Source organism: Asterias rubens, chromosome 15 (genome assembly GCF_902459465.1).
Source record: "Asterias rubens chromosome 15, eAstRub1.3, whole genome shotgun sequence".
NCBI classification, from domain to species: domain Eukaryota; kingdom Metazoa; phylum Echinodermata; class Asteroidea; order Forcipulatida; family Asteriidae; genus Asterias; species Asterias rubens.
In genome coordinates, this window is record NC_047076.1 from 2859196 (window position 1) to 2887069 (window position 27874).

The 27874-nt window shown below is 38.4% G+C and overlaps 4 protein-coding genes across 5 annotated transcripts; 2 read left to right on the top strand and 2 right to left on the bottom strand.

Annotated features, from left to right (window-relative positions):
- Positions 1 to 5882: 5882 nt before the first annotated feature.
- On the top strand, positions 5883 to 9355 carry LOC117300394 (partner of bursicon-like). Its single transcript, XM_033784178.1, has 3 exons — positions 5883 to 6165; positions 7175 to 7501; positions 8640 to 9355. Exons 2-3 carry the CDS (start codon positions 7202 to 7204, stop codon positions 8796 to 8798), a joined length of 459 nt encoding a protein of 152 aa, XP_033640069.1. The 5' UTR covers positions 5883 to 6165; positions 7175 to 7201; the 3' UTR covers positions 8799 to 9355.
- An 849-nt stretch (positions 9356 to 10204) lies between these two features.
- On the bottom strand, positions 10205 to 17932 carry LOC117300393 (hypoxanthine-guanine phosphoribosyltransferase-like). Of its 2 annotated transcripts, XM_033784175.1 has the most exons (8): positions 17728 to 17932; positions 17423 to 17521; positions 16420 to 16526; positions 15467 to 15650; positions 14908 to 14991; positions 14304 to 14433; positions 13136 to 13212; positions 10205 to 11923 (listed from the first exon to the last, which is right to left on the bottom strand). In XM_033784175.1, exons 2-8 carry the CDS (start codon positions 17438 to 17440, stop codon positions 11876 to 11878), a joined length of 648 nt encoding a protein of 215 aa, XP_033640066.1. In that variant the 5' UTR covers positions 17441 to 17521; positions 17728 to 17932; the 3' UTR covers positions 10205 to 11875. The 2 variants fall into 2 exon arrangements, with proteins under 2 accessions (XP_033640066.1, XP_033640068.1); XM_033784177.1 differs by lacking the exon at positions 17423 to 17521.
- A 762-nt stretch (positions 17933 to 18694) lies between these two features.
- Positions 18695 to 22471, bottom strand: LOC117300395 (enkurin-like). The gene is made up of 3 exons (XM_033784179.1): positions 22267 to 22471; positions 21303 to 21678; positions 18695 to 20428 (listed from the first exon to the last, which is right to left on the bottom strand). The coding sequence occupies exons 1-3, from the start codon at positions 22341 to 22343 to the stop codon at positions 20108 to 20110; spliced, it is 774 nt and encodes a 257-aa protein (XP_033640070.1). The 5' UTR covers positions 22344 to 22471; the 3' UTR covers positions 18695 to 20107.
- A 657-nt stretch (positions 22472 to 23128) lies between these two features.
- LOC117300396 lies at positions 23129 to 27214 on the top strand. The gene is made up of 5 exons (XM_033784180.1): positions 23129 to 23405; positions 24148 to 24253; positions 24593 to 24699; positions 24976 to 25148; positions 26651 to 27214. The coding sequence occupies exons 1-5, from the start codon at positions 23279 to 23281 to the stop codon at positions 26924 to 26926; spliced, it is 789 nt and encodes a 262-aa protein (XP_033640071.1). The 5' UTR covers positions 23129 to 23278; the 3' UTR covers positions 26927 to 27214.
- Positions 27215 to 27874: the final 660 nt, after the last annotated feature.

The window sequence follows — 27874 nt, forward strand, 5'->3', positions numbered from 1 at the left end:
GTTAGGAGTGGGTTGGTGTAGAGGGTGGCTGATTCGATGACCTTGTACCGGGCGAAACGCCGAGCGAGACGGCGATGGTTTGCCGCTGCCAGTGGCGTCCCGGAAAGCAAGACAGTCTTTGATTCATTTATCGTAAATAAACAAAGTGCACACTTTACACCTTCGGGCCAGCAGTAGGAGATGAACACCGTGGTGTGACGGGATTTAAGTTGAATCCAACACTGTTTTCAAAATTACATACATACTAATATTACTCAGCAAAAAAAAAAAGGAAACAGAAAAACCTCAATGACAAACAGGTACCGTGCACCGACACTGCGTAGAACGTTAATCTGGATTACAAATCCGGATATGCGTGTATAAGTTTAATTAAAATTGAGTTCGCGATATTTCAAGTTCAAGAACGCGGCCCCTTTATTTATCGCGTGTTTGACATTTTAAGTTTTTCGGCCTACTGTATTTGTGGACAGGTGAAAACAAATAGATACATTTCTGTCACCTAGAAATTAAAGAACGTAAATTTATTCTGTTTATTATTGGTGTATCGCAAGACGTAATAAGGAATAGAATTTGAAATTGTCCAGGGCCCATGGTAGAGTTGATACAGCATGCGCTGGTTTTGTTTGGGTACCCATTCTTTAGGCAGTCGACTATTGTTTTCCTTACTGCTACTGTTACTTTATTTTATTAAAGGAACACGTTGCCTTGGATCGGTCGAGTTCGTCTTTGAAAAGCGTTTGTAACCGTTTGTTATAAAATGTATATGGTTAGAAAGACGTTTAAAAAGTAGAATACAATGATCCACACACATTTGCCTCGAAATTGCATGGTTTTCCTTTTACTTTGCGAACTAACAGTACACGGTCGGCCATTTATGGGAGTCAAAAATTTGACGCCATGAATGGCCGACCGTGTTTGTCGACGAGGTAAAAGGAAAACCACGCAATTTCGAGTGATACTTTATACTTGGATCATTATACTTTTAAAATATCTTTCCAATCATATGCATTTTATAACAAACTGTTACAAACGCTTGTCAAGGACCAACTCGACCGATCTAAGGCAACGTGTTCCTTTAATTGATCCATGAAATGGTCTGTATATACGTTTGGTAATGACTCTGAAAACTGACGTGGTAGAAGTCTTTCAGTTTTGGATACTATCATGCATTTTTAAAACATTTGACTTCGAATAACTACGGTACTTTATGGAAAAAGTAATCACTTTTTATCCCCCAAAAATTAAATAAAGAAGCGATACCACGGATCTTCCTGCGTGGACATAGTCGCTCAAGAGTTTCGGCGATATCTCAACTTAACGCGATCACCTTTCGAAATGAAATGGTTCACATTATATTATTACAACTACATTTATGTAGGATTGTAACAACCGACAGTTTCAAAAATCAAAGGTGCCTTTAAGTTGGTTCATTATTTTAGTATTGCCGGTTGGTTGTTTTTGCAAAGCGCTGTTGTTCGACGCTCGATGAATAAATTGAGCAATTTTTGCCTTAGCTTAAAGCAGTTTTATGGAGCTGTACCTTGTCTCTGTTTGAAAATATCTCTCTGAAGTACTTAGCAATCCACTAAGCAATATTGTTTGATCCAACACCTACGTAATGAACTTATCCAGCCCCCTCCCCAAACCCAAACCCAAGGGTCCCCCATCTAATTATAATTACGGACAGTTGAAGTTGTCTTGTATTGAATGCAACAAAATGTTTGTGGAAAATTTACAGAAGATTGTTGGTTGGTAGCTATAGCAACCCCATAGATCTAGGATTTTAAAAGATCAAACAAGTGGGCGTCCGGGAGGGTCGGGGCAAAAAGGCAATTTGCTTTAGACTTTGGGGCCGGTTTGTTAATAGAGTTACGTGTAGTTTACCATTAATTTAGGCGTGGGTGGAGAGAGGCGTGTACTGCTAGTGGCGACTCCGTCCGTGTACGGCCGTGTAATGACCCCGTGAAATGGACTGTTGCATTGGATTGGTCGCTTTAGGCTATAAAATGTGTTAGTTGTTAAAGGCACTGGACACGTTTGGTGATTGCCAACAACCAGTATTATCACTTGTATACCACATAATAATTTATCTATAAATTGGTTATCTAAGTTGCATATGGATAGTGAAAGAACCCTTGTTGCACATAACTTCAACACGGTCTGCTATTTTGTTTCAAAACCTAATAAATTCATAACAATTATTAACACGTTTCTCAACGGCGACGTCCCCTAAGTATTAAAGCCATTATACACTTTCGGCCCAGAAATTTTTTTAAAGTTCACAGATTTACAAATAATTTACAGGGTTTACAGGTGAAAGACTTATCTTGAAACATTATTCCATGAAATGCTTTACTTTTTGAGAAAACATTAAAACAATATCAATTCTCGATAGCGAGAATTACGGATTTATTTTAAACACATCATGACACGGCGACCCGTTCTTTTCTCCCGACTCCGATGACCGATTGGGCCTAAATTTTCACAGGTTTGTTATTTAAGTTGCGGTACAAGAAGTGTGGGCCTTGGACAATACTGTTTAATACCGAAAGTGTCCAATGGCTTTAACGGAGAAAAAGGGGAGTCATCGGTTATGTCCGGCCGATCACCTTTTACAAAGTGTGGACCAAGAGACAGGTCCACCACAGACTGAGGTACATCACGTAAGTGTAGGAACTTAAATACTGTATGGACTGACGACATACATGTTCGTCCACACAATTATTCATACAGTGTTGAAGATTTTTGTGAAGTGTACAGAACAAAGAAATGTCCACAGAGACAACATTCTATTAGCTGCGTTGGGGGGGGGGGTGATACTTGAATAATTTAATTTGTGCATAATTTTCCGCGGCTTTATTTGATTGCTTGACAAACGTTTTCAACGGGCGGTCTCTTCTAAAAATCAATGACGTACCATGATGTCTAATCAATAATGTAATCCCATCCCAAAACTATGTTACCACAATGGTAAAATGTGTGTAGCGCCCTCTCTTGGCGCGATCAATCACTTAAATCTGCCATCCGTACTGGTCAACCGGAGACGAGGGCGCCGTGTTAATGGCGCATTAGCCTGGTTCAATAGCCTACACGTGCCACTTCGTTGAAAAGAAACCAATTGTGACAACTGCTTGGCTTGCATAGTGGCATTAGCTTGGCTGTACGGTAAACGTATAGCCTTTCAAAAGGGTCTTTTTTATTGTACTTTTTGTAGGACAAAAGAACACAATGTCCACAGATTTACATTAAACTTACACAGTGTGAAGATAATGATAGTAGTCAGCTTCCCTAAAAATATTACTTGCTGAGGTGCTGTAGTTTTTGAGAAATGAGTACAACAATGTCATGAAATTAATTTAAGGCTCAGTGATCATGAGACGAAAATTATTTTCGCATGTAAAAACGTATTTTCATGACATTGTTTTACTCACTTCTCAAAAACTACAACACCTCAGCAACTAAATACTTTAAGGTACATTTATTAAGCTTTCTACTATCATTATCTTCAAACGGTGTAAGTTCAATGTAAATCTGTGGACATTGTGTTTTGTGTTACAAAAAGTACCCAAATCCTTGTGAGGTCGGTGTAGTGTAGAATTTAACTTTCCGGGTAAGTTTTTCCCCTCCACTTTTTATAGAGAATTGTTTTAAGTCCATACCTCCAGCTTCCCTTGTAAGTTTGTTCATGAATGTTTTCCTCCTGCAACTTTACAAGAGTGACTTTTATCCTTATTTGTGGCAAATTATTTTAGAAGCTGACAAACAAAACAGTTTGACCATTTTTCACTCTACACGCAACAGGTTCATCAGCCGCTTTATAAAGGTAGTATTTGAACTCTCGCATGATCATCAAGGGCAACATTTGTCTCGCGAGGTCTCATCCTCCTGTACGCGAAACATCATCCTGATAACAAACAATACACAAGATAATAACAAAAACTCGTGTTTTTTTCTTCAAATAAATTTATTGACTTAAAGTGAGTTTCAGAAACCTTTTTCGTCTCGTCATCGTTTAAAGCCATTGGACACTTTCGGCAAACAGTATTGTCCAAGGCCCACACTTCGTGTATCACAACTTCTATATAAAATAACAAACCTGTGAAAATTTAGGCTCAATCGGTCATCGGATTCGGGAGAAAATAACGAGAAAACCCACCCTTGTTTCCGCACGTTTCGCCGTGTCATGACATGTGTTTAAAAGAAATCCGTAATTCTCGGTATCGAGAATTGATATTTTGTTTTCGTTTTCTCAAAAAGTAAAGCATTTCATGGAATAATATTTCAAGAGAAGTCTTTCACCATTACCTTCTGTAAACCCTGTAAATTATTTGTAAATCTGTGAACTTTTTTTTTGTTCTGTACCGAAAGTGTATAATGGCTTTAATGCCATGCAGTTTTATGCAATTACCAGATAAGGTTGTTCCATTAAAAAGTAAACGTTAAACACCATACCCTTCCAAAAAAATTCTCAATTAATCCATCTTCCTAAATATCTTATCTCTTTGGGACAGCATCTTGCTCAACGTCTTGCATCTAACACACCCTAATCGCGGATGCAGCATTTCACAACAGAGAAAAAGAAGAAAAAAAATGAACCTTTCCCAGAGAGACTTATTGAACACTCAGTCGCGTAACAACGACACTATGAAATCCACACTCGAGCTTGAGAAATGAAAATCTAGCAACATTCTGACCAAAAAAAATCTTGCATAATCAAGCCTCGTATTATGTTACAATTCCATTCCTTCGTTTCGTCCGGGGGGCTTTCTGGACGCGCATAATGGGTACACTGTCTTATTGTCCCACTTTGTCAATGTCTCAAGGGGTTTAACAAGTCTTTAAAGAGACCCAAATTAGCGGAGTGATTTTCTCGCCGCGGTGCAACCTCAGATTTACTTTAAGTCAGGGTGACTTCATATAAAAGACAAAAACAGATTAAACTGTTTTAATTGCATAGGTTATTAATAGTGCCGGTTTTCATAACATCTAAATTGTGACTTTATGGTAAAGTACCTATAGCAATGTGTTTTAATCTCTGTTCGCCGTTTTAAATCTCTGTCATCTTGTGTCTGTTTCCTTACCCATCCTGTTATTGATGAAGTTTGCGCTGTTGGATGTGGCTGAAACAAAACAATGAAGTAGATCGAAATGAAACATTAAGCACCCCCCCCCCCCCGCGGTACAAGACGCGTGCGCAATATTATGACATTACTTTTAGCAGTTATTTTCAGTAACGTTTTTTGGCTTGGTTTTGTTCTTCGAATTACATGACATACAGAAACCAAGACACAGTTTTTTGTTGCATTTTAGTCAGTGTGGACATTCCCTTGTTCTTTACACTTCAAGAAAATCCCATTCTTCAACACTGTAAAATACAAAAGAAAAAAAATGTCCTAAAATGTCCACATAGTGTTGCAAGATGTGGACTTCTTTTGTTCTCATCAGGTCCACCCATCGTATTAGCGTTATAAAACCTTGCCGTATGCTATGGCTATAATCCACAGACAATTGGAAACAATGAAGGAACGCGACATTTATTCTCTCCTATATTATTCTTTTCTAAAATACTAAATCTAAATACTAAATACTTTCTCTATCGTTAATACGTGCACTTAGACCGCACTGCACAGCTAGACATCCGGGATAATTGAACAATATCAAGTATCAAGCCAGTAAGTGCAGTTTCACTTAACTGAGTTCATTGGCAAAATGTCAGCATATTCTTGAGATGTTTTTCAAGAAGAAGGCCTTACATCTTTAAGACGGGATTAGCCATTGTGTAAGACACCCTCTTATCAGCTTCAACCGCTTTTAAACCCTTCGAGATAAACACTCACCTTTTATCAGTACGTCGGCTCGCTCGCGCAAGCAGTCTATACTCCCGCGGTTTATTTTTTTGCCAATACTGTATCTTGTATCGTTTCGGTTGTAGTCCTTTATTTAATTCATCTCAATAAAAGAGATGGGAAGATTGTCCCATCTATATTAGGAATGTAGCCTCGTGCGACAATGATGTGACATGGGATGTCCCGTTCGGGGAAAACAGAAATAAGAAAACGAGGAGGAGGTTGTGAGCGACTTCTTGTGGAGGAGAGATTGTGTGATTTTCTTTGGAGAGCAAACAGTGGCGAAGGAATTGAGCAACAGCAGCAACTGAATTATTTTGTAAGTATTCACGGTTAACGTTCACCAATGATATTAAGCGTTGATATTAATGTGTGGATATTAGCTATTTCAGTGTTGGATTTATTGGGTGGGGTCTGAGCCGATCGTAAATTTGAAACTGAATTAGTTTGTAAGTATTTGTTGTGTTCACCAATTATTTTGATATGTTTAGATATTCTTTTTTAATTTACGAATATATTATAGGTATTTTGGTATAAGATTTTACTCTGTGAGTGAACTTAGTAAAAAACTTGTTTGTGAATTTGAAACTGAATTATTAGTAAGTGTTGAATGTGTTCACCAATTATATTTTAATAAGTTGTGATATTTTTAAAATATGTGCGAACATATAGTTTTTCAGTATAAAATTTTACTCTCTGAGTAAAATTAGTAGAAAATATACTCTTATTGTAAGGGATCCGAACGTGAATTTGAAACAAACTGTATGAATCAAAGTGTGTGAAATACACAGCGAACGTGAAGCGTATTGTGTGTGGGGTAAAAATAGGCATTTGTTTGTTTTCAAAGACAGTTCCGTATGTTCTACCGTCCCTCTCATAACAGCCATGTACTTTCTGTTACATTTCAAATCGGCAGTCACACTGAAAACCATCTGCAGCTGAAAACACAATATAGGCCTATATCATTTTAGCAACTATTTCGTCTGATGTCACAGATCGGTCGAAGAAATATTACTCTTGGTCAAACCTACAATCTCATAATTATACATAATTTATGACCAGACAAATTCATGCTCTCGTCACTGAACTGAGTATAATTGTTTCTCTTTTCTGTTAAGATTTTGTGAATTGCTATAGCTCCAATCTCGTCATGGATAAAGATCCATTATGAACAGTCTTATTCATGCTTTCTGAACCTACATTTTGTTTTCTCTTTTTACCAAGATTTTGTGAATTGTTAACTCCAATCTCGTCATGAATTTACATAATTTATGAACAGTCGAACTCATGCTTTCTAAGTGACATATTTTGTCTCTCGTTTGAACAAGATTTTGTGAAGAAACTCCAACCTCATCATGGACTATACCAGAACTAGACCCTTCCTCATCATCAGCTTTCTCCAATGTCTTCTGGTAGTAGTCACCGCCCAGCCCCAACCCCAATCACTGGGTCTTCGACGGGGTGGGGACCCGGCCTGGCGTGGTCGGCCCGGACGCTGCGTGTTAACGTTTCAGGATATCGAAGTGCAGCGTCAGGTTGAGTTGCTGACCGGGGAAAGGGCGGTTTGTTACGGCACCGTTACGGCGTCGGCTTGCGAAGGGGAGTGTATGTCATCCTCGCTCTCTACTCTTCATAGTGCAACCGGTTTTATCAAGGTAAAACAAAGAGGCAATTTATTAAGTTGCATTGAAGCTAATTGAAGGGTTAACACGTAACATGACGAATGCGTCTTGTACTTAACTCTTAACATTAATAAGGAAACGATAGTTATGTTTTTATTAACAAGTATTCTTATTAAGTTCATTTTTGTTTTAGGTCAATACTAATCCATATTATGTTGGTTTTGAATGCATTCAAGAGAATTTGCATGAGTGTTAGCCTACACTAATACATAATGGGTACGTTTTTTTTAGCACAACAATAATCATATCCAAGCTGCGACGAACACTTCAGTTGCGTCTGTATTTTAGAATTTGGTCTTTGAAAAGTGTTTTGTAATCGTTTGTTATAAAATGCATATGGTTAGAAAGCTGATTTAAAAGTAGAATATAATGAGCCACACACGTTTGCTTCGAAATTGCGTGGTTTTCCTTTTACTTTGCGAACTAACACGGTCGGTCATTATTTTATAGTAAAAAAATTTGACTCCCATAAATGGCCGACCGTGTTAGTCGACGAGGTAAAAAGAAAACCACGCAATTTCGAGTGATACTTGTGTGGATCATTATATTCTACTTTTAAAATATCTTTCTAATGCATTTTATAACAAACGGTCAGGCCTACAAACGCTTTTCAAAGACCAACTCGACCGATCCAAGGCAACGTGTTCCTATAAAAGAAAGTAAATCATATTCATTTTGGTTTTACCCGTTAATGAATATTCAGTATCCCCGATGCTAAACGTAAAGTAAAGTAAATCACACGACAACAATTATTATTGCAAACTACTACAAAACAACATCAAGTTCCAATCATCATTTTTCTTGTGTGGGCACAGCTTGTTTTTTCTGCTCTAATTATGACGATTCGCCCATCCAGAAATCCCAATAGGTAGACAAAAATAGCAGTAGTGGGTGTTACATAATTTGAAAACACGTGTACAAGTCAATGCAGTCGATCCAACTGTGTGGGTTAACATTATTGAGTGACTCGGGACACCTACAATACATAACAACCAGTCATTGATGATTCCACGTCTGTAACACCTGCTTGTCCACCTTGCCTACGCGCTCATTTTAAAATATCTCACTTTTTATTTATTTCCATCGTCCCCTGACACCTCTTTCCCGCCAGAACTGCACCTGTTGTCGTGAGACCCAGATGACGTCACATACCGTAGTCTTGTCTCCGTGCTTCGATGTGGACAGCGGCGATTTGATGGCGGGAGCGGAGTTTGTGGAAGAGTTCCAACAGCCGTCGGGTTGTGACTGTCAAACATGTACTATTTCATAGAGGGCGGTTTCATTAGCGGCTACAGCTACGGCTACGGCTAGATTTCCTCGTCATCGTGCATTGAAGTATATGACACCCTTAGCAACACCCTTAGCAACATTCGAAGCCGTAGCCACCAGTTTGGATACGGCTTACGCCCGGACGCTGCTGCATAATGCATTTGTGTCCGCCCGGCTACATTTGCATATGCAGTTTGTGTCCGCCCCGTGCAAAACCGTCCTTGCAGTAAATTAAACGCCCTTGCTCGACGAAACACGTTCGCCATATGATTTTTTACAAGCTATTGTACATGATGTTCAGCCGTTGGGTGATCGCTGCAATCATAAAATACGTGAATATTCATACTGCAAAACATGTAGGTAGGTTTAGTGCATGCACGCTCGCTAACGCGCGCCCATACAGTCATGTACATGTCCTCCGGACGGTTTTTGCATAGCCCCGGACACGATTGTATATGCAAAAGTGCCGGAGCGGACAGTATTTTATGGCGGACACAATTGAATCTGACACCTATTAAGGCATACATTTTGATCTTCACTATACAACTTGCCCAATTTCAAAAAGCCTATAAGCACACTTGCTTAATGCCGAACACACAGCTCTTGCTTATCAAAACTAGGTTACCAGGCTGGAAACCAAACAGTTACAATTGCTTCGACTGGGTACCACACTCATTTCATGCTTAGCATATTTTTCTGCTTAACAGAATTATGACAGTGGGCCCCCGAGTACGATTTCATAGAGCTGCGCACGGAATGTCGCTAAACACGCTTGCCAGAATGATTTTACCAGTGTGTAAAATCTGCGACTGGCATTGAGCTCATTATTATTGCTTAGCAGAACATTGTCAAGCAATATTTTCTGCCTGAGCAGCTCTATGAAATTGGGACGTTGTCCTTATTTAAATAAATAAACACAAATTCAACATTTGTTTTTTTGTTGCTCTTTCCGTTTTAATGTTTCAAGTTAAAAGTTCAACAGTTCAACTTGACAAAGTGTTCTTGTCGTAGCAGCATTTAATGATGAGGGAATAGTAAGTTATATAAAGGTGGTTTCTGGCAACAAAAATCATGGTTTCATAATTCAATATGTTTATGAAAGTATTACATTATAAAATAAATTATTCCCTTTAAACTATTTTGGACACTGGTTTGGTTATAAGCGTAAAGGCACGGAACACGTTTGGTAATAATATTACTTGAATCATGTACACATGTATTAGTATAACAATAATTACTTGGTGACGAGCAACGGTGGGCTGTGACTACCTCTGCTGAAGTAACTCAATTTCTCACTGAAAAAAAATCGAATCTGAATGAGGAAGACTTCAAGACTGAAGCCTTTCTCGGGCATCTTAAAGCACACAATTTCACTGATTTCTTTTAAGCACATGTTGAGATACACAAAATGAGAATGCTATAGTCTTTGACAATTACCAAACATGTCCAGTGCCTTTTAAAGAAAGGGAAAACAAATTCAAAGATAAAGTTCATTGCAAAAACCTGGATGTTAAAATTGACACCATGGGTGTTTTTATCGAAGAGAGAATCAAAATTACCATCAGATGGTGTTATAAATTAAAATAACACAATTTTTTTTATTTTTGTTTAACAAATTGTTATTTTAACAATCTTTGTTTTTCATGTTGATTTCTCTTAGGTTTTGGACAATGTTATACAAATAATTGATCAGAAATATGATACTCTTTTATGAAAGTCAAAACATCATTGTTTATAACATTAAAACATGTTGTCAATTGTATGTCGGTGTGGCAGGAGGCGATGGTCGACATTTTGTGTGATAGCGCCCTCATGGCTCAAATTCATCCAGCCCATGTTAATTTATCGTATGGGGGCATGGAGAGACAGATACACTGGGGTTGGGTATCCCCTGCCACACCGGATATTATAAATACGAACAAAGAGTTTGGTCCATAAATGTTATGGAAGTCAACAAACATTGTCATTCTTCTTGTGTTGCTCTTTCTTTCGAACCATTGGTGTGCTGTGTGACAAAATGCAACTTGTTTTTCTTCTGGGTTTTTTCAACTGGTTTTGTTCAGAGCCGCTATTGTAGGCATGGAATCAATCTATCCATCCGGCTGGCCTGAAAATGTAATATTGACTGACTCGTACAGAGTGAAAAGTGCTTGTACCAAATTAAAAGTACTTGAACTTACTAAAACAGAAAGTCGGACCGACTGACTGAAATGAACTCGTATTGCCTTAAAAGGGTACTTGTACCCAGTGAAAAGTACTCATACTTAACCGACTGAAAAGTACTTGACTTACTAAAACAGTTTACTCAAACTGATTGCAAATTACTTGTACACGTACATGTACTAATACTAAAACAGGTACTCTTGCTGAAATGTCAACACAAAACATTATTTCAGGTGATACAAATAGATCCATTTTAAACAATAAACCCTTTTGTATGAATTGTCCTGTTGTTTATGACTGTCTGAAGCCAAATTCGTTGATAAAGACACTGTGTTATTACGGTTTATGGCTTCAGTGGTTCTCATTGAGCGTAGCCAGAGGCAATGGTTATTTATTTGCTTAGCAAGTTGGATCTGCTGAGCACAATCTAGCCAGAAACCAGTCAAAAACAGTATATATTACGTAATCCATATTAAGCTAGTAAGAATCCGGCCAGGGTTAGCCAAAGTGTGCTTAATGCACCGCTCAAATACTGCTTAGCTACTATATCATTCTTGCTTACCCGTACAATTATGCACTAAAAAATCTGAGGTCTATGCCATATTCCCTTTCTCATAGCAATGTTCTGCGCAATTTCTTTCAGTATCACGCCCCAACATCATAGGTAAGGGAAAAAAATCATTAACAAAAAATTCAAATTATTTTGATTTCTTAGAATTACATTCCCTGATGCTTGTGAATTTCTTGTACTAAAATTTTAAAATCTCTTATGCTCTGAGCTGAAAAGAAGATTACTTTTTATACATAATACTAAATTGATTTTAGTTGAAGATTATTTGGACCCTTACAGGGACAGTTGAACACTAGAATACTCTCTGATTAGCCTTACAGTTAAGAGGTCACACTGGTACAGTCTCAAATGGCGTACTTCTTCTTGCCGTTGTCATTGATAATACAGATGTGCTGTAAATAAAAAATAGGGAGAACAAAATTCAGAAATGCACTAATTACAAGAGGACACAAGAGGGGGCTACTTACACTTAATGGAAGTTAAACTAATTTCACATGTACTGGATGTGTACAACAAAACATGAACTGATCTGGTTCCAGGTTTGATTTGCTGCATAACGCATATTGCGCCAGAGAACCTTGTAAACCAATACATGGTGCTATGTAAAGGAATTGGTCTCATATTTCAAAAAAATAGCTCCACAATACCTTGCACAAAATAACTTACTGAAATAATGAGCGCTATACAAGAAGCCGCTATTATTGTTATTTCTTTTAACCCCCTCCTATTCTTGGTATCATTTTCCAGGGAGTTGGCCAACCAACTGAAACAATTTATAGGCACAGCCTGTGTATGGCGGCAGAAATGTGCACAGAACAAACTAATGAGGCTGGCATATTTTATCCATAATTCAAAATCACAGGGGATTATATTAAATGGTCAGGCAGTAGGAGGGTTGACTTTGTACTTTGCAGATGGGCAATTCCGAGCAAACATGGCCATTACACCAAAAAATCACAAGTTTCTTTCCACTTAGAAGTTATAGCTAACATATGAAACCAATTTATTTTTAGTTGTTGACACGGAATGAACCCAATATTGCCAAATAAGAACTCAGCTTGGGCTCCATGTAGGCGTGGCTTAATTGACTGGAAAGCAGTATGCGACTGACCGTAATGTGACTGACCATGGTTTTGCCATGTATACCTAAAAGTTCAAGTTGCTGACCATTTATAAGTATCCTGTTGGATACTCATGTATAAGAGTTGTTTGTTACATAATAGTAACACTTTTGCAAGCTTTTGGGGTTGAGGAAATTTTTGAATTATGAACAGTTTTTTTTTTTACCATGTCATTTTATGTAATGCGACTGACCGCTTTTTACAACGTTATAACATCCAGAGCACAAAGCCTACAACATTTCTAATATCATCAGTTCAAAGCCTTGGGTGTCAAGTACAAATCAGTCTATAAACTTAGTGGTAAGAATATCTAACATAGAACTTCTAGCACCAAGATCAAGAAATGACACAAAAAAGTGTAATGCGACTGACCATGGAATTGCCCAGATGCATTCAACCTATGATACTATTTCAGATTGCCAAAGTTTCATTGAAAGGCGGATTAAAAAAGGCAAAGAAAAAGTCATCAAAATTGACACTTACACTGAGATCTCTGAAGTACTCATTGTAATCTAAAGCATAACCGACCACAAACTTGTCTGGAACTTCAAAACCAATGTCTGCAAAAACCAGATCATGAAATGTCAGATTATCACAAGTGACAAACAAAAAAAGGAGAGGTTATAATAAAAATTAAAATTTATTTAAACTGCGCCAATTCCAGGCAAACCTGTTCAAAGGCGCATGACAATGAATGATAAAAATATTAAACCATTTAACCATCTAGGAAGTATACAATAAAATATAAAAATACACAGTGTTTAAAATGCAGAGAACCCTAATAATTACAAAAAGAGATGACCAAAATTAAAGGATGTATCTTCCACTAGGAGCCTGGTTAGTAGAGCAGAATGTACTACCGTCCAACCTGTTTACAAGGCGTAAAATGCCTTGCTCAAGGACCAAGCTTTGCCAAGTTCCCTTCTTGGGAAGATCATTTAAACAACCAACAAACAAAAGCCCGAGTTGAAACCAACATTCATAAATACCTAAGACAGTTTCGCTATTCCTATTGGTGGAGAGTGCGTCACGTGGGGGTGTTTAAACCTTTGATAATGACCAGTAAAAAGTGTTGAAACATAGGCGTGACACGTGAGCTTGCACCTGTGCTTATAAGACAGTTTCGTCATTCCTAATGGTCAAGAGCAACGGCTGGAACAGTTGTACCACATCACGCGATACGCGCGACGCGCACAGCATTCCCTTATAAGGAGTTGTTTACCCGAGGGCCTTACCATTTCATAGCTGGAGGGGTGTTGTGTTGAAAGAAATTATTGAACAATTATAATTTTTGCTTTTATTTTATTTTTTGACAAAAAGTGTTTTGACCGAAAAGGTATTTATGAATGGGAATCAAAGTGTGTTGAATCGGTTTTCAACTAGTGGTTTAAACCCACCGAGGCCTGCTTCTTGATAATTTACCTCAACTTCGTCTCGGTAAAATTATCAAGAACCAGGCCTCAGCGGGATTTAACCACTACTTGAAAACCTCTTCACCACACATTGACTCCCTTAGTTCTTTTCAGATCCACCCAAACTGATTTAGAGATTATCATTACATGGTGTTACCGCATACCTTTCTATATCATATTTCCACCATGCAAAATTTCAAATCCTACTGAAACAATAGCCTGTTCAGTTAGATACTTACAATCCGGACGGTAACCCACACTCCTGGGTGTCCTCTTGACTAGGAGGCTGGCAACTTTAACACTCGATGGGTTATGTTCAGCAATCAGCTTTAGCAGCCTCTTCATGGTATTACCAGTATCAACAATATCCTACACGTAATGAAGAGAGAGATTCTTAAATCATTGACGTTGTCCGAACTATAGTCTAGCCTGTCCAACTGTAGTACTAGTCTAGAGTACAGACCTAACTTTGGCTGGGTAAATCCCAACTGTAGTTGGACAGTTCCAACTTGGGTTTGACATTCCCAACAGGGCTCATTTTAATGTACAGAAATTGAGAAAGTTACTTAACATGAGACTGATACTTTAATACAGGTAGCTTTGTCATTTTCCCCATTTGAAATAGTAATAGTACATACAGATCCCAGATATACAGATGATCTGAGGTACATTGTCGCAGTCTTTAATACCTTCTATCAGTCTGGGCAATAAATATTACACCAGTTTGAAATTATAGCAGACTCTGCTTTAGGGGGGGGGGGGGATGGGGGAGGGGTACAAAGACAACCTTTCAATCCTTTCTCATCTTACTTATAGACATCTTTCAGTACTTTCTTGTCTTACCTCTACAATGAGAACATCTTTGCCTTTAAGATCTGAGAGGTTGTCACTTCCAACTACTTTGATTTCTCCTGTTGATTTGTCATTCTGGGAAACAAATGACAGAGGGAATTAAAACAAGTAGTTTATTATGCATTAGGCCTTGTACAAAATTAACAGCTTCTGGCTATGGCTAACTGAAATCAATGCATTATACTCCTATAGGCCTACATCACCATTATAACCAAAATGCCATAGTCAGAACTAAAGTTGCATGACCTCATCAGCCAGAGCCTGGTTGGGTCTGGTTTTTCTTCCAGCTCAGCCACAACCACTTGACTGATAATCTGATGGCCTTTGACCCCTGTCGATCTAATTTGATGATCCATGACAAACACTTTACTCAGCGAGGAAAAGTTCAACGACATGGAAACTTGAAAAGAATCAATTGATTATATAGGCCTATCTGACCTTCTTCATGGATAATTGAGTTTCCATCAATAAATTATTATTACTGGACAAATAATCAGTCAATCAATAGGGAATAGATTGATCAAATTCTGTGTTAATTTTCTACTCATACCTCGTAGCTCTTCAGTCTGATAAAGTCCACCCGGAGCTGGACAGATCGTTCAGAATTTCTATTCAATGCCTTGATGTAGTCTAAAAGGTCCGAGCAGAATTTATAGCCGCCTTTGAGCACACACAGAACCACAAGCGCGTCTTGCCCCATGTCGTTTACAATGTCTCTGGCTAACCTCTCTGTCCTGCAAATTAAAGATTAAGATTTTAGATTACAAATATTTATTGTCATAATAAAAAAACATGAAATTTTTCTTCCCAAGGAGAATACACACAAATAAAGGCATAATAACAATAGAAAACGAAGAGATTTCAAACAGTTCATGGTGTGTTAGACATAAAAAAGCATTTTATGTGTGAATAGTTCAAGCATACTTTGCAGATCACTTTCTTGATATGACAGATCACCACTCTTAATGTTTAAACTTCAAGGGGGACTTAAGCAAATGTTTGGGCACATGCCCCTGTTAAGTTCACAGAAAGCACTTTGGCAAAAACTAGGGGCGTGCCTCCGTCAATCTCATGGAATGTATTTAATGAAGCACACCTGGGCAAGCCTCCTTGCCCCACCAGGGAAGCCTAATGCCTGCAAGCATACACTGGCCTCAAATTAACCAATGGCACCCACAGCAATTACCATGGTTCCCTGTGCTTTTGCTGTGGTGACTTTTGCAAAGTTCTAACACAAAATTGACATTTTGCTCTATATAGAGGTGCCCTCACCAGAGCAAATTTGTTGCCCTGGTCTTTGCCTTTGTGCCTCTTCCAAGTCTCCCATAATTTTTTGAAAGATTTTCCAAAGGAAGAGGCTTACACAACATGCCATGAAAATGGGCCTGCTCTCTCAAAGACGATATTCCAATCTGTATGAGTCAGTCTAGTGAAAGTTATTTGAAGGCCAACATGGTTAAAAGATTAAGGACAGCCCAAAACACAATGTTCACCGCTACAGACCTGTCTGAGATCACCCCATATGGGATTAAGATTGATTCTAAGTCTTGTTCATAATGACGAGGGACGCAGAACATTTTCAGATCATATCCGTTGTAATCATCTTCAATCTGGAAAGAAGAAACAGAGGCTCAATAAACGATGCTAGCACAGAAGAAACGCGAAGCATTAACTCATTCTACCTCATTGGCTGAATCTTGTTTAGCCAAGTTCTACCTTATTTAATATTAGGAAAACTCTGGGGTTACAGGGGCTAAATGTCTTGAACATCAGTCACACCTATGTAAGGAGCATTCCTTTCAACAATATGTACTTCAATCCATTCCATTCTAAGGTATAAGTTCCTTTGTCGAGACACAAACAAGAACTCTGCTGAGTCTGGCTCTGAGTCTTTAATACGCACACTAACACATACCCAATCTGACCCTCAAAATAAAAATTGCACTTGTTGTAGTACAATACAATAAAACTCAACTGCATATTTAGTGTGTAGTGAGCTATCCAATTGCATTATTTTTTTGTTATAGCAGTAAACAGAGACCTGCTAGTATTTGGCTGATGTGTGTATTGCATTACATTGCTCTAAAACCTGAAAACAGCCACAAACAGTGAAACACAGACAAACAGTGAGTTGAGTTTTTGTTGTCTTTTGTCCAAAGTTCACCTAGTGAACTAAAGTAGTCATGATAGTACGTACGGTAGTTGTTGTTATTTACCTTTAATAAAGGCTTTATGAAATCTGTCATACTATTTATTATGAACAATACAACAAAAGTCCAAAACCCAACTGCATAGTGCGTAGTGAGCAAGGCAATTGCATTCTTTAATTTGTTTATTAGTATTGTAAACAGAGATCTAGTAACTGGCTGCTGTGTGTATTGCATTCCATTGCTCTAAAACCTGAAAACAGTCACAAACACAGACAAACAGTGAGTTGGGTTTCTGTTGTCTTTTGATTTGTACAAAAAGTTCAGCTAAACTACAGTAATTTAATTGTTGTTAGTACCTTTATGAAATCTGCCATACTGTTTATGAACTTGTTACTTGGTCGCCAAGTAGGTGCTTTGTGGAAGAGTTAATTATTCTGCAAATTATGTCCAACTCTCTGAAATTCAAACAAAAAATACAACAGCACTGTCACTGTGAGCGTGGTATATAGCCTAGCTACATGCTGTGATTCAAAGAACAAAGCAAAGTTAACTATGACTTAATTTAGTAACATAAAATACAATTTTGATTGGTCGACGTGAAATTATAACATTTTTGAGCAAGGAAGAAAGACCTCCAACTACAATTCATTAGTATACATACCTTTCAAGTTTTTACTAGTCTCTGACGGTCTACGTTCAATCAATGAAGTTTGTCTTAAGAAGAGACACCCTTTAGCTAGGCTCTCCGACCCACTAAATGGTAAGTAACCAGGTGTTTGATTGATAAGAGATTAAGAGGTCACCTTTTCATAATATTCTAGACATCACGCATCACGTACAGACTGCATGCATTTGACATGGCGGGAGTTATTTCGCGAACTTTTTACCCAAATTGAGCTGGTGCTACAACGTTTACATTAGCTTATCACGTTAAGAGACGTCCAGAAACTGCAAGATGTTGAGATGTTCGTTTTTTACAACAGCGCCACCACACGTTGAAACGTGACCAGTGCTAATTGACCGTGTCGAAATCAGAGCGATCCTACAAACAAAGCCAAGTTGTTTTCAAACAAGTGGCCATTGAATATCACTTAGAGGTTGTTTAATTAGTTTTGGTCGATGACTCACCAACGAAGTAAACAATTAAAGTTCTTCTTCTTTATGTGTACATGTACAATATTGTTTTATTTTTTTATTACAAAAACTAAATTTTGAGTTCTTTATATTTGTTCCACCTAGATGTGGATCGATTGAGCAAAAACTTCGACAGGTTTTTGTTATTTCATGTATGTTGGGTCACTTCAAGTGTGGATACTGGTCTTTGACATTACCAATGTGGCACAAGTCCTTCAAAAGAAAATTGATTTATTGTAGTTGTTGGTTTTACTTAAACATGGATGCAGTTGCAGTGGAGCCTGATCAACAAAAATTAATAACAAATGCACCGTGTTCACAAAATTGCTTCTACTTCCATGAACTCAGAAAAATGAAAATAGAAATGACTTGACTCTATTTTTTAGAAATAGAACATGTACCATTATATCTTTTTGAATTTGTTTACCATTTTACAGCAATATGAGTGAAGTGATCACTGGAATCAAACAATAAACTTCACAATAAAGTTGAAATTGTTACTTTAAAAACATTTATTTAAGAACATTCCTGTATGTACAAGCATCTGTTATTTTCATCTATTTACAAAAAGTAGGCTCAAGTTTATTACACATGCTACGATAATGGCATGGATTGACTTGATAAAAATACAAAATTAAGAAATGGACGGATGCGGTATGGAGTACAGCTATACTAACAAAATTGATTTTTTTTAATTGTAAGGGCTCAAGATAAACTTTGCATGTAGAGAGACAAGTAATGCTTTATGCAAAGAAAGACAGTGTTTTTGGTCATTACCAAAGAAGTTGGGAATGCCCTCCTACAAATGTTTTCAAGTTTTGACAGTTGACATGAATGTACTAATTAACAGTGTTAGTGTAGCCATTTTGTCCAGCACCCAGTATTTACCAGTGAGTTAGGCACCAACCTGTTTTAAGAACCGTGAAATATATTCTGAAATGGCCACATGGCGATTGGCCTTATGTCTTCAAAGCCTCATAACATGATAGATCTTTTTTGTCCATAGGGTGAATATTCAACAACATGTACATCTCTGGACAGGGAAGATACAGGGAGGCATCAACAGAAAAAAAGGTTGACACATTGACTCCAGAAACTATTGTTGATCATTAACCCTAACCATCCAGTTAGTCATCAACATCCAACAGCATGTTTTGTTTGATTCTGTTGGATTGCAGACTGCACTCAATGCTTTACACTGGAACATCTTCAATTCATTATACAGGAATCCTGTATTAAATGGTTAGGATAAAAAACACCATTGTTTAATTTCAGTCTGACAGATTACTGATTATGAAGTTTAAACTAGAACAATTTTGATACCAAATATAACCTCTGAAATGAAGTTATATTTGAGAAAACTGCATCTGACAACAAAAAGGCAACATCAGTTGATGTTGGTTGTAAAAACCAAAATTAAGAACAATGTGTTTTCTTGCTGAAAATCGAGCATTGTTTTTCTTTTCTTTTTTTCTCCCAAGTCACACAACAGATAATGCCCAAATTTTCACAGGTTTCATATAATGCACATGTATGTACGTATATGGTTGATTCCACAAAACATGAACACTGTATGTGGCTGCTTCACCAATTCTACCAATCCTGTTTGATACCTTTTACATAATGACATGGTGTTGGACATGTGAAAGAGTGAGGCAGAATCCTTAAATCAATCTAACAATCAATCCATTTGCCTTTTTGAGATATTTGCACTGTTTGGTTTGGGTTTACATATACAGACAAATTTACCTAAACCTAATGGTGCCGTAGTGTTGTGTCCACCATACCTCAAAATGGCTTACGGACTTAGGGTTAATGATGCATAACAATTTCGTCTTGTAGCTCTTCACTGGGAGTCAGTCGTCCCATCTTACATAATGTCTTAAGTTCTCTGTATTAAGAAACTCCTAGTGGTTAGAGATGTAAATGGTTTTGTGTTTCTCCAGAAGCTCAATGTCTCTCTCAAGCTGTTTCATCTCCGCCTCCATTCTTTCCTTGCGAGCCTTCTTAGGCGCTGTATCCGTCACGACCGACAGGCCTTGATACTGGTGATGGATCTCCTCCCAGTTTTTCTTGAGACCGTCGAGGACTAGTTGACGTTCCCCGTTGGTCAGCTGCTTCATAGCCCCTCGTCTGTAATGCTCTTTGATGTATTCGTCGTACTCCTCTTGTGCTTGTTTGACTTCGGCGTTTCGTCGACGGAGGTAGTCTGGAACATCACCGTAGCCCTGTGTAAATAAAAAATGTGATGTTGTTAGAGTTTGCTTTCAAGAGTTCAAGTGTAGCATTTCCTGAAGTGAAGCATTTTCTGAATCTTGGTCTTAAAGGGAAGGTACTCATTTGGTAATTGTCAAAGACCAGTCTTCTCACTTGGTGTATCCCAACATAATATAAAATAACAAGCCTGTGAAAATTTGGGCTCAATCGGTTGCGAGAAAATGATGAAACAAAAAACACCCTTGTTAGACGAATTTGTGTGCTTTCAGATAGGAATAAAAGACTTCTAGCTGGAAGTCTTTTATTATTTTATTGAGAAAATACCTCTTTCTCAAAAACTACGTTACTATAGAAGGAGTTGTTTTCCACAATGTTTTAGACTATCAACAGCTCTCCAATGCTCGTTACCAAGTCAGTTTTTAAGTTAATATTTGTTTTGAGTTATTACCAAACGTGTACCTTCCCTTTAAATCCAAGTTTCAAGAGTACAGTGTATATTGCTATTCAAACCCATGTCTGTCCCAGGATTGAAAAAAAACTTAGGTATATTATTGGCGTACTCTCCTGTCCTATCGGCTCTAATACCAGAAAAGTCCACAGTAATGAACCATTAGGTTTTCCTATAATACCAGCTCTGTACAACAAACAGAAGAAACTCATGAACCCATTGCTAGCCTGGTGGTCTTTGATACCCTTGTTTTAGAGGGTTTTAATTGCTAAATATGTCATCAAAACATGTGACATATCAAAACATCATTTTGCAGGATTTTTGTGAAAGTTAGGTTTAGAAAATCTGTTTTCTGATATTGGAAAAATAAACCACAAAAAAGTGTACATTTCTAATTAAATATTTCAGGAATGGAAAGTTTGTGACCGGACACCCACCTTCTTGTTCAAAAACTTCGGGACCAGACCAGAAGGTTCAAGTGGATGAGTCGACCCCTTTGCTGTGTCCACAAAGTTCGCCGCTGGTTTCTTCGGCACAGACATGATGTTTTCCACAGCGTTGGTCGTGATGAAATTCTTGTTAGATTTCAGGCCCATCAAAGGACGGTCTTCTTTCTTTGGTACCATGGGTTTTTTGGTGTCATCGTCGGGGTACTTGAAGGAGGTTTTGCCTGGCAGCACTGGTTCCTTGGAACGTTTGGCGAGGTACTCCCGTGGCGCGTTGAGATCCACCTTGGCTGGACCCATTGTCTTGTTGGGCGATTTGTTGACTTTCTTTTCTTGTTTCACATCAGAGCGAAACTTTGACTGATATCTATCAAATAAATAGGAAAGATTCAATTCACTTTTTAACAAATACAAAATTTAGACTTAGAGCACTTCCAAAAAAATGATGAAACAAGACTGGCATGATGTGCGGTAATCTTCAATTATTGAAGCAACACTTGAAAGGAAGAAGAAGATGGAGACAGATTGACTTAAGGGCGGAGTTGACCGGAGAAAGAAAAAACAATGTTGTGTAGCATCTGCGATTTGATATTTGCTGTCTGAATCAATGGGAACATCTCCATTTATTTAATCAAAAATTGTAATTAAAAACCAAGCAACGACACAGATGAGAATTGAGATTTGAAAAACAATTAGTTTTGTTACCTCCCTGTTTTTTAATTCAGTAATTTATAATTTACATCAAATACATTTCTCTGCTGTATTGTGACATCAACGATTAGGCCCCGAGTTCTTGAATATAATTTACTTCACCAAATTCTGCTGCGTGTGTGCGATGATCGCACTAGCGGGTCGGTAGCAATTTGTTGGTGGGTGATTTTGACACGAAGGTCGGGCGTGTCGCTCAGCTCAGTCAGGGGGACGGACAACACGATTTTTAGGAAGCGGTTCTTACCTCGGATTTTTCGGTGGTTTTACCTCCTCCCGAGGGATAAGATTGTAGATACTCTCCGACATAACTTGGGTAGACATCTTGAAGATTGTAATGGACTGGTAAAGAAGAGTTGATATGCAAAAACTGGGTATTTTTCAGTTGAAATACTGCTGTTGTTTCACTGCGAATTTAATGCACAGAGTGGTGTGTGACGTGTGTTTCCCCGTGTTTTGTGTACACAGAATTTTACCGCACGTTTCTACGTACAAAAACACACAATGATTTTGGGTCGCTAAGGCCTCCTGTTCGCGCAGGCGTAGTGCAGTTGCCAAACAAAATTAAAAAAATAGTTACCCTGTACTTTCGCAAAATAAAAATCGGATCGTGCTTAAAAACATTTGAGTTGATTTTTTACAAAATGACAATAACTTCTTTAAAAAAAAACATTATTTAATCGATTAAAACATAAGGTATGTTTTTTGCTTCGTTTTATAACTGAAGTACAAATATATGGTTAATTTCACAAAATATGTATCTAAGCCTATTGGCATGCAGAGGCTACCATAGTTTTTTTGTGGAGGCGCTTTAGAATAGACTTGCAGTCAAAAAGTCAACCACAGGTTTTAACGAAAATGTATATACATTTGGGGTCTATTATCACTTAACTTCTTAATTGCGTCAGATTAAAGTCAGTATTTATCCATGTCTGACTTAAAGGTGAAAAATATTTACAATTAGAAGCTAACTTACATTTATTTAAATAAAACATGCGTTACATAACTCCAAATAAAACCAAACGACTGGAAATAAAGGCTAGCCAAAGTATTTTTCAACCTCGCATCCACTTATTTTCAGCTACGTTGAGTCTAATGGGAAAACGCACAACATTTCTGAGAAAGAGGCGTGTGTCTTATGCATTATCGTCTGCAAAACACCATTTTGGACTTCGGCCTTTGAACAGTGGTTGTTAGTTTTCTTTTCTTCCCCAATTTTGGTGAACAAAAAAAATTGAAGACTGACCGGAGGAGTAGGCATGTTTTCCAGCATGGGGTCTACAATGAGCATTCTAGCGAGGAGTGCTACGTGGGATTTTGCTATTCAGTGGGGACTTTTCGCCCTCGCTGCCGCACTCAAAACAGAAAAGTTTTACGATTTAGCAGGTAAAGTAAGCACATGCTTGACCGCCGGCGGGGACCGGACGCCGAGCACCCGCGCGGGGGCGCGTGCCGGGCACAGGAGGACAAATAAAATACTGAAATAACATGTTGTTTGTTTTGCATAGTATAATTAGTAATGAGCTTATTTAGCCTGGTTTGTGTTTTACCATAGACTGTGTTGCTATATTTTCACAAATATATAGGGGGCCACGTTTTTTGTGAAAACAAAATTAATCTAAAATATCTAAATCGTGAAATTGAAAAATTCATGTTTTGTCAGAACATAGTCATAGATTTGTGTATTTAATATCACTGCACTGCATACAGGTTTATTTTGAGCAATTAGTGCAGAATGCATAGAGTTGAAATTGTAACTCCTTGTAATAAAATAACGCTATTCTTATTCTTATTCTTCTATTCTGATGATGTGAAGGCACTTTGAATAGCATTTGTAGTCAGCTGGAAAGGGAACTGATAATTCATTGTTAAAACAATATGAAACAATTAAAGAGGCCGGAGGTGCAGGGGGCAGAGGGGGACAGCTTATACAGGACACTGAAGTAATCACATCGACATGCTGACCGTGCCTTTTTATCAGCCACCTGTGAATAATTTATTATTATGGACAATCAGCATCCAATCCAACATTGTGAATCAATGGAAAGGGCAAACTTCAATTCAAAGGTTGACTCCAATGTTGCCTCATGTCCCATTCTGACAGAATTATTGCCTTCTTATCTTACAGGTAGTGGTACATTTCTTCTGCTGACCTACCAGACCCTGAAATGGGGAGGGACGCAACATTTTCGTCAGACTGTTCAGAGCGGAATGGTTGGTGTTTGGGCCCTTAGGTAGGTTAAGTTACATCTCTGCCTCTGCCAGATCTACCCCTGCCAAAAAGAGAAAGAAATATGTACCGGAGAGTGGAGGATAACGGAGGGTCTCTCGCCAAGGGGGTTCACATGCCTGATGCTACATGGAGGGAATGTAAGCAATTGCTTCCAGTGCCACTGGTCATTGCCTTGGACGGTGCCCCTAGAAATGTTCAAAATAGAATTTATACATGTAAATGCCTCATCATAGAGGTGCCCTTTACCAAGAAGAAATTGCCTTGGTGACTGTGCCCTTTCTAAAAATGAAGCCTCGGCCTGAGTTTTTTTTATCAACTGATTTTGAATTTTTTGTTCCAGGCTCGGGATGTATTTATTTTCCCGTATCATGGGTGATGGTGAGGATCGTCGCTTCAGACAAGCGAAGGAAAACTTGGGTCTTTTCTTCGTCTTCTGGACAGTGCAAGGTAAATATTGGTACTCTCAACAGCATCAAGTAAAATTCCTGTAGTAAAGTCCGGTCATACTTCCTGTGAATGTTTCGACCATCAGGTTGGTGTATAAAATCATCTTTATTTGAAACAATTGTTAGCTTGGCCTGACGTTTTGACCCTAGCAGAGTCATTCTTGAAGTCTCGACCCGAACCCTTTGAGAAGGTCGAAGCGTATGGCCATTAACAAACATCATTTTCCCTCAATAACGATTACTTTTGTCTTGTTTTGGTTTTTAAATTTATTTGCAGCGATTTGGGTGTGGATTACTCTACTTCCCACTCAGATTCTGAATGCTGAGAGAAAGGACAAACCTATTGGAATGAGAGATTACATTGGGTGGGGACTGTTTGTGGTTGGTTTCATCCTGGAGGCGACGGCAGACTACCAAAAAGCAGCTTTCAGACAAGACCCTAACAATGTGGTATGTGGTTGCCGTGTTTTAGTTTTATATTGTATTCATTAAAGATGCTATGTCAGATTTTGGCCGATTTGACCCCAAAATTTTGGTTTAAAATTCATTAGGTATTTTGATTGGGGTCGAGAAAGTAACAAGCTTTCATTTCAGCCATTGCTCGAAAAAGTCCGCCAATTATTAGTAGCAACTAGCAGTGAAATAAAGTGCTCAAAATTAGTTTTTGTCGGGATCCTGACAATATATTACGTGACCAATTCTTATGTGTTTTATAAGAAACGTTTTAAACTTTTGTCATGGTTCCTGACCATTAAAAGTAAAAGTTAAACTTTTTTTCGATGGCGGGTGATACTCTTTGAAATACCATTCACTCAAAAAATCTATTTTTTAATGTTTGGGGCCAAAAATCTTACATAGCATCTTTAATTCTATTACACATCTAATGGCATAATTAGGGCAAGGCCTCATAATAGGATGCATAGGAAACGAGAAGTAATGTTTATGTGGGAGGAAGTTCCAAGTTGGGGTGGAAAATTACCTCTTTTTCTAAAACTACATTACTTCATGGGGGGTTAGCCCTAGCAAATATTTATAATATCAACTGCTCTCCAGTGCTCTGTACCAAAGTAAGTTTCTATGGTCATTAACTTGTGAAGTAATTACCAAAAGCACGACCTGTCTTAAAGCCATTGGACCCTTTCAGTACAGAAAAAAAAAAGTTTACAGATTTACAAATAATTTACAGGGTTTACAGAAGGTAATGGTGAAAGACTTCTCTTGAAATATTAGTCCATGAAATGCTTTACTTTTTGAGAAAACGGTAAAACAATATAAATTCTTGTTAGCGAGAATTACGGATTGATTTTAAACACATGTCATGACACGGCGAAACGCGCAGAAACAAGAGTGGGTTTTCCCGTTATTTTCTCCCGACTCGGATGACCGATTGAGCCTAAATTTTTACAGGTTTGTTATTTGATATATAAGTTGTGATACACGAAGTGTGGGACTTGGACAATACTGTTTACCAAAAGTGTATAATGGCTTTAAATGGGCATATAATGCGTTTCATGTAGTGCACTAAGCTAAATTAGTCACAAGAACTATCTCTACCCTCACAGGTACTCAATTACCCCTGGTTAATGAGAACCAGCTATAGTTAAATGTCTTGCTTAAGGACACAATTGTCATGACCAGGATTCGAACCCACACCTTTATGACTCATCAGCAACCAGATCTTGAATCTAATGCACTAAACATCTCGGCCAAGACATACTTGTTATTTTCATTTTTAAAGCGGGCCTTGAACGTTGCTATTGAAGAGGCATGGCAGTTTCCCTCTGGTAAGGAGCGCTTCTACATGTATGAGGAAAATGTAAATTTTGTTTTGGAACTTTGCAAAGAGCACCACAGCAACAGCACAGGGCACCACAGCAATTGCTGCAGGTGACGTTGGGTTTTCGAGCCCTATTAAAGTAAATAATTTGTTTCCACTCTGTTTCATGAAACAGGGCAAGTTCATCAACACCGGCCTATGGAGCGTCAGCCGTCACCCCAACTACCTCGGAGAGATCCTGATATGGTCAGGTCTCTACATCTCCGCCTCGTCAGTCATGTCCGGTAAGCAGTATCTTAGCGTCATCTCCCCCATCTTCGTCTACTTCCTCCTGACTCGGGTGAGCGGCATTCCCCTGCTCGAGAAGTACGGCCTGAAGAAGTGGGGGAGCAACCATATGTATCAGAATTACCTTCAGAAGACCCCGGTGTTGTGGCCGAAGCTCTGGTAGTGCCTCGAGCTCTGGTAGTGCCCCAAGCTCTGGTAGTGCCCCAAGCTCTGGTAGTGCCCTAAGCTTTGGTAATGCCTCAAGCTCTGGTATTGACTCAGAATTATCTTCAGAAGGCCCCGGTGTTGTGGCCAAAGCTGTGGTAGTCTCTTTGGAAGGTGTTCAAAATACTCTCATTAGCAGGCCTTACACTTCGGTCTTGAAGGGGCAAGGCGATTTTCTTCTTTTTAGGGGCACTCTATGAGGAAAAATTTAAACTTGTTTTGAAACTTGTAAAGGGCACCACAGCAAACGCACAGAGCACCAAGGCAATTGTTATGGGTGTCATGGGTTATTTTGAGGATTGCATTTGGACCCAATTTCATAAAGCTGTCAAGCAGAATTTTGTTTGTGTGCTAAGCAAGTTTTGTGCTTACTACAGGTTCAGGGTATAATCAACTTGTACAGCTGGTAGTGTTTATGATTTTCCCACTGGAGTTTTCGATGTGCTGTCTTAGCACTGTCACTTGTGACTTGGCACATATAATATCTTTATAAGAAAATGTTAGCTAAAAATGCTAGTTGCAAAATGGTAGTCGCGACTTGACTAATGAAAACAGTTATGACTACGACACTACAGTGTACAAGTTGGATGAAGAACTTTGACATAATGTTAACAACGTATCAAAGGACATGAATTACTGGCCTTGAATTTCATCTTTGAGAGGGCAAGGCCATTTTCAATTTGTAAAGTCTAAATGGCATCAATGCCAAGACCAGGGGCAACACAGGCCATAACCTTCATGGCCTCCATGTTATTTCAGGCCTGCAATTATCCTGGAGTTGCCCTTTGGCCCACCATGTGCATCCTGCACACGTAGCTGTGCATTACCATTAGTTCATCATTGTTTAACAATCCATAATAAGGTTTACCAGGGATGACAATTTTCTGACTTTTATCGGAGTTCAGAC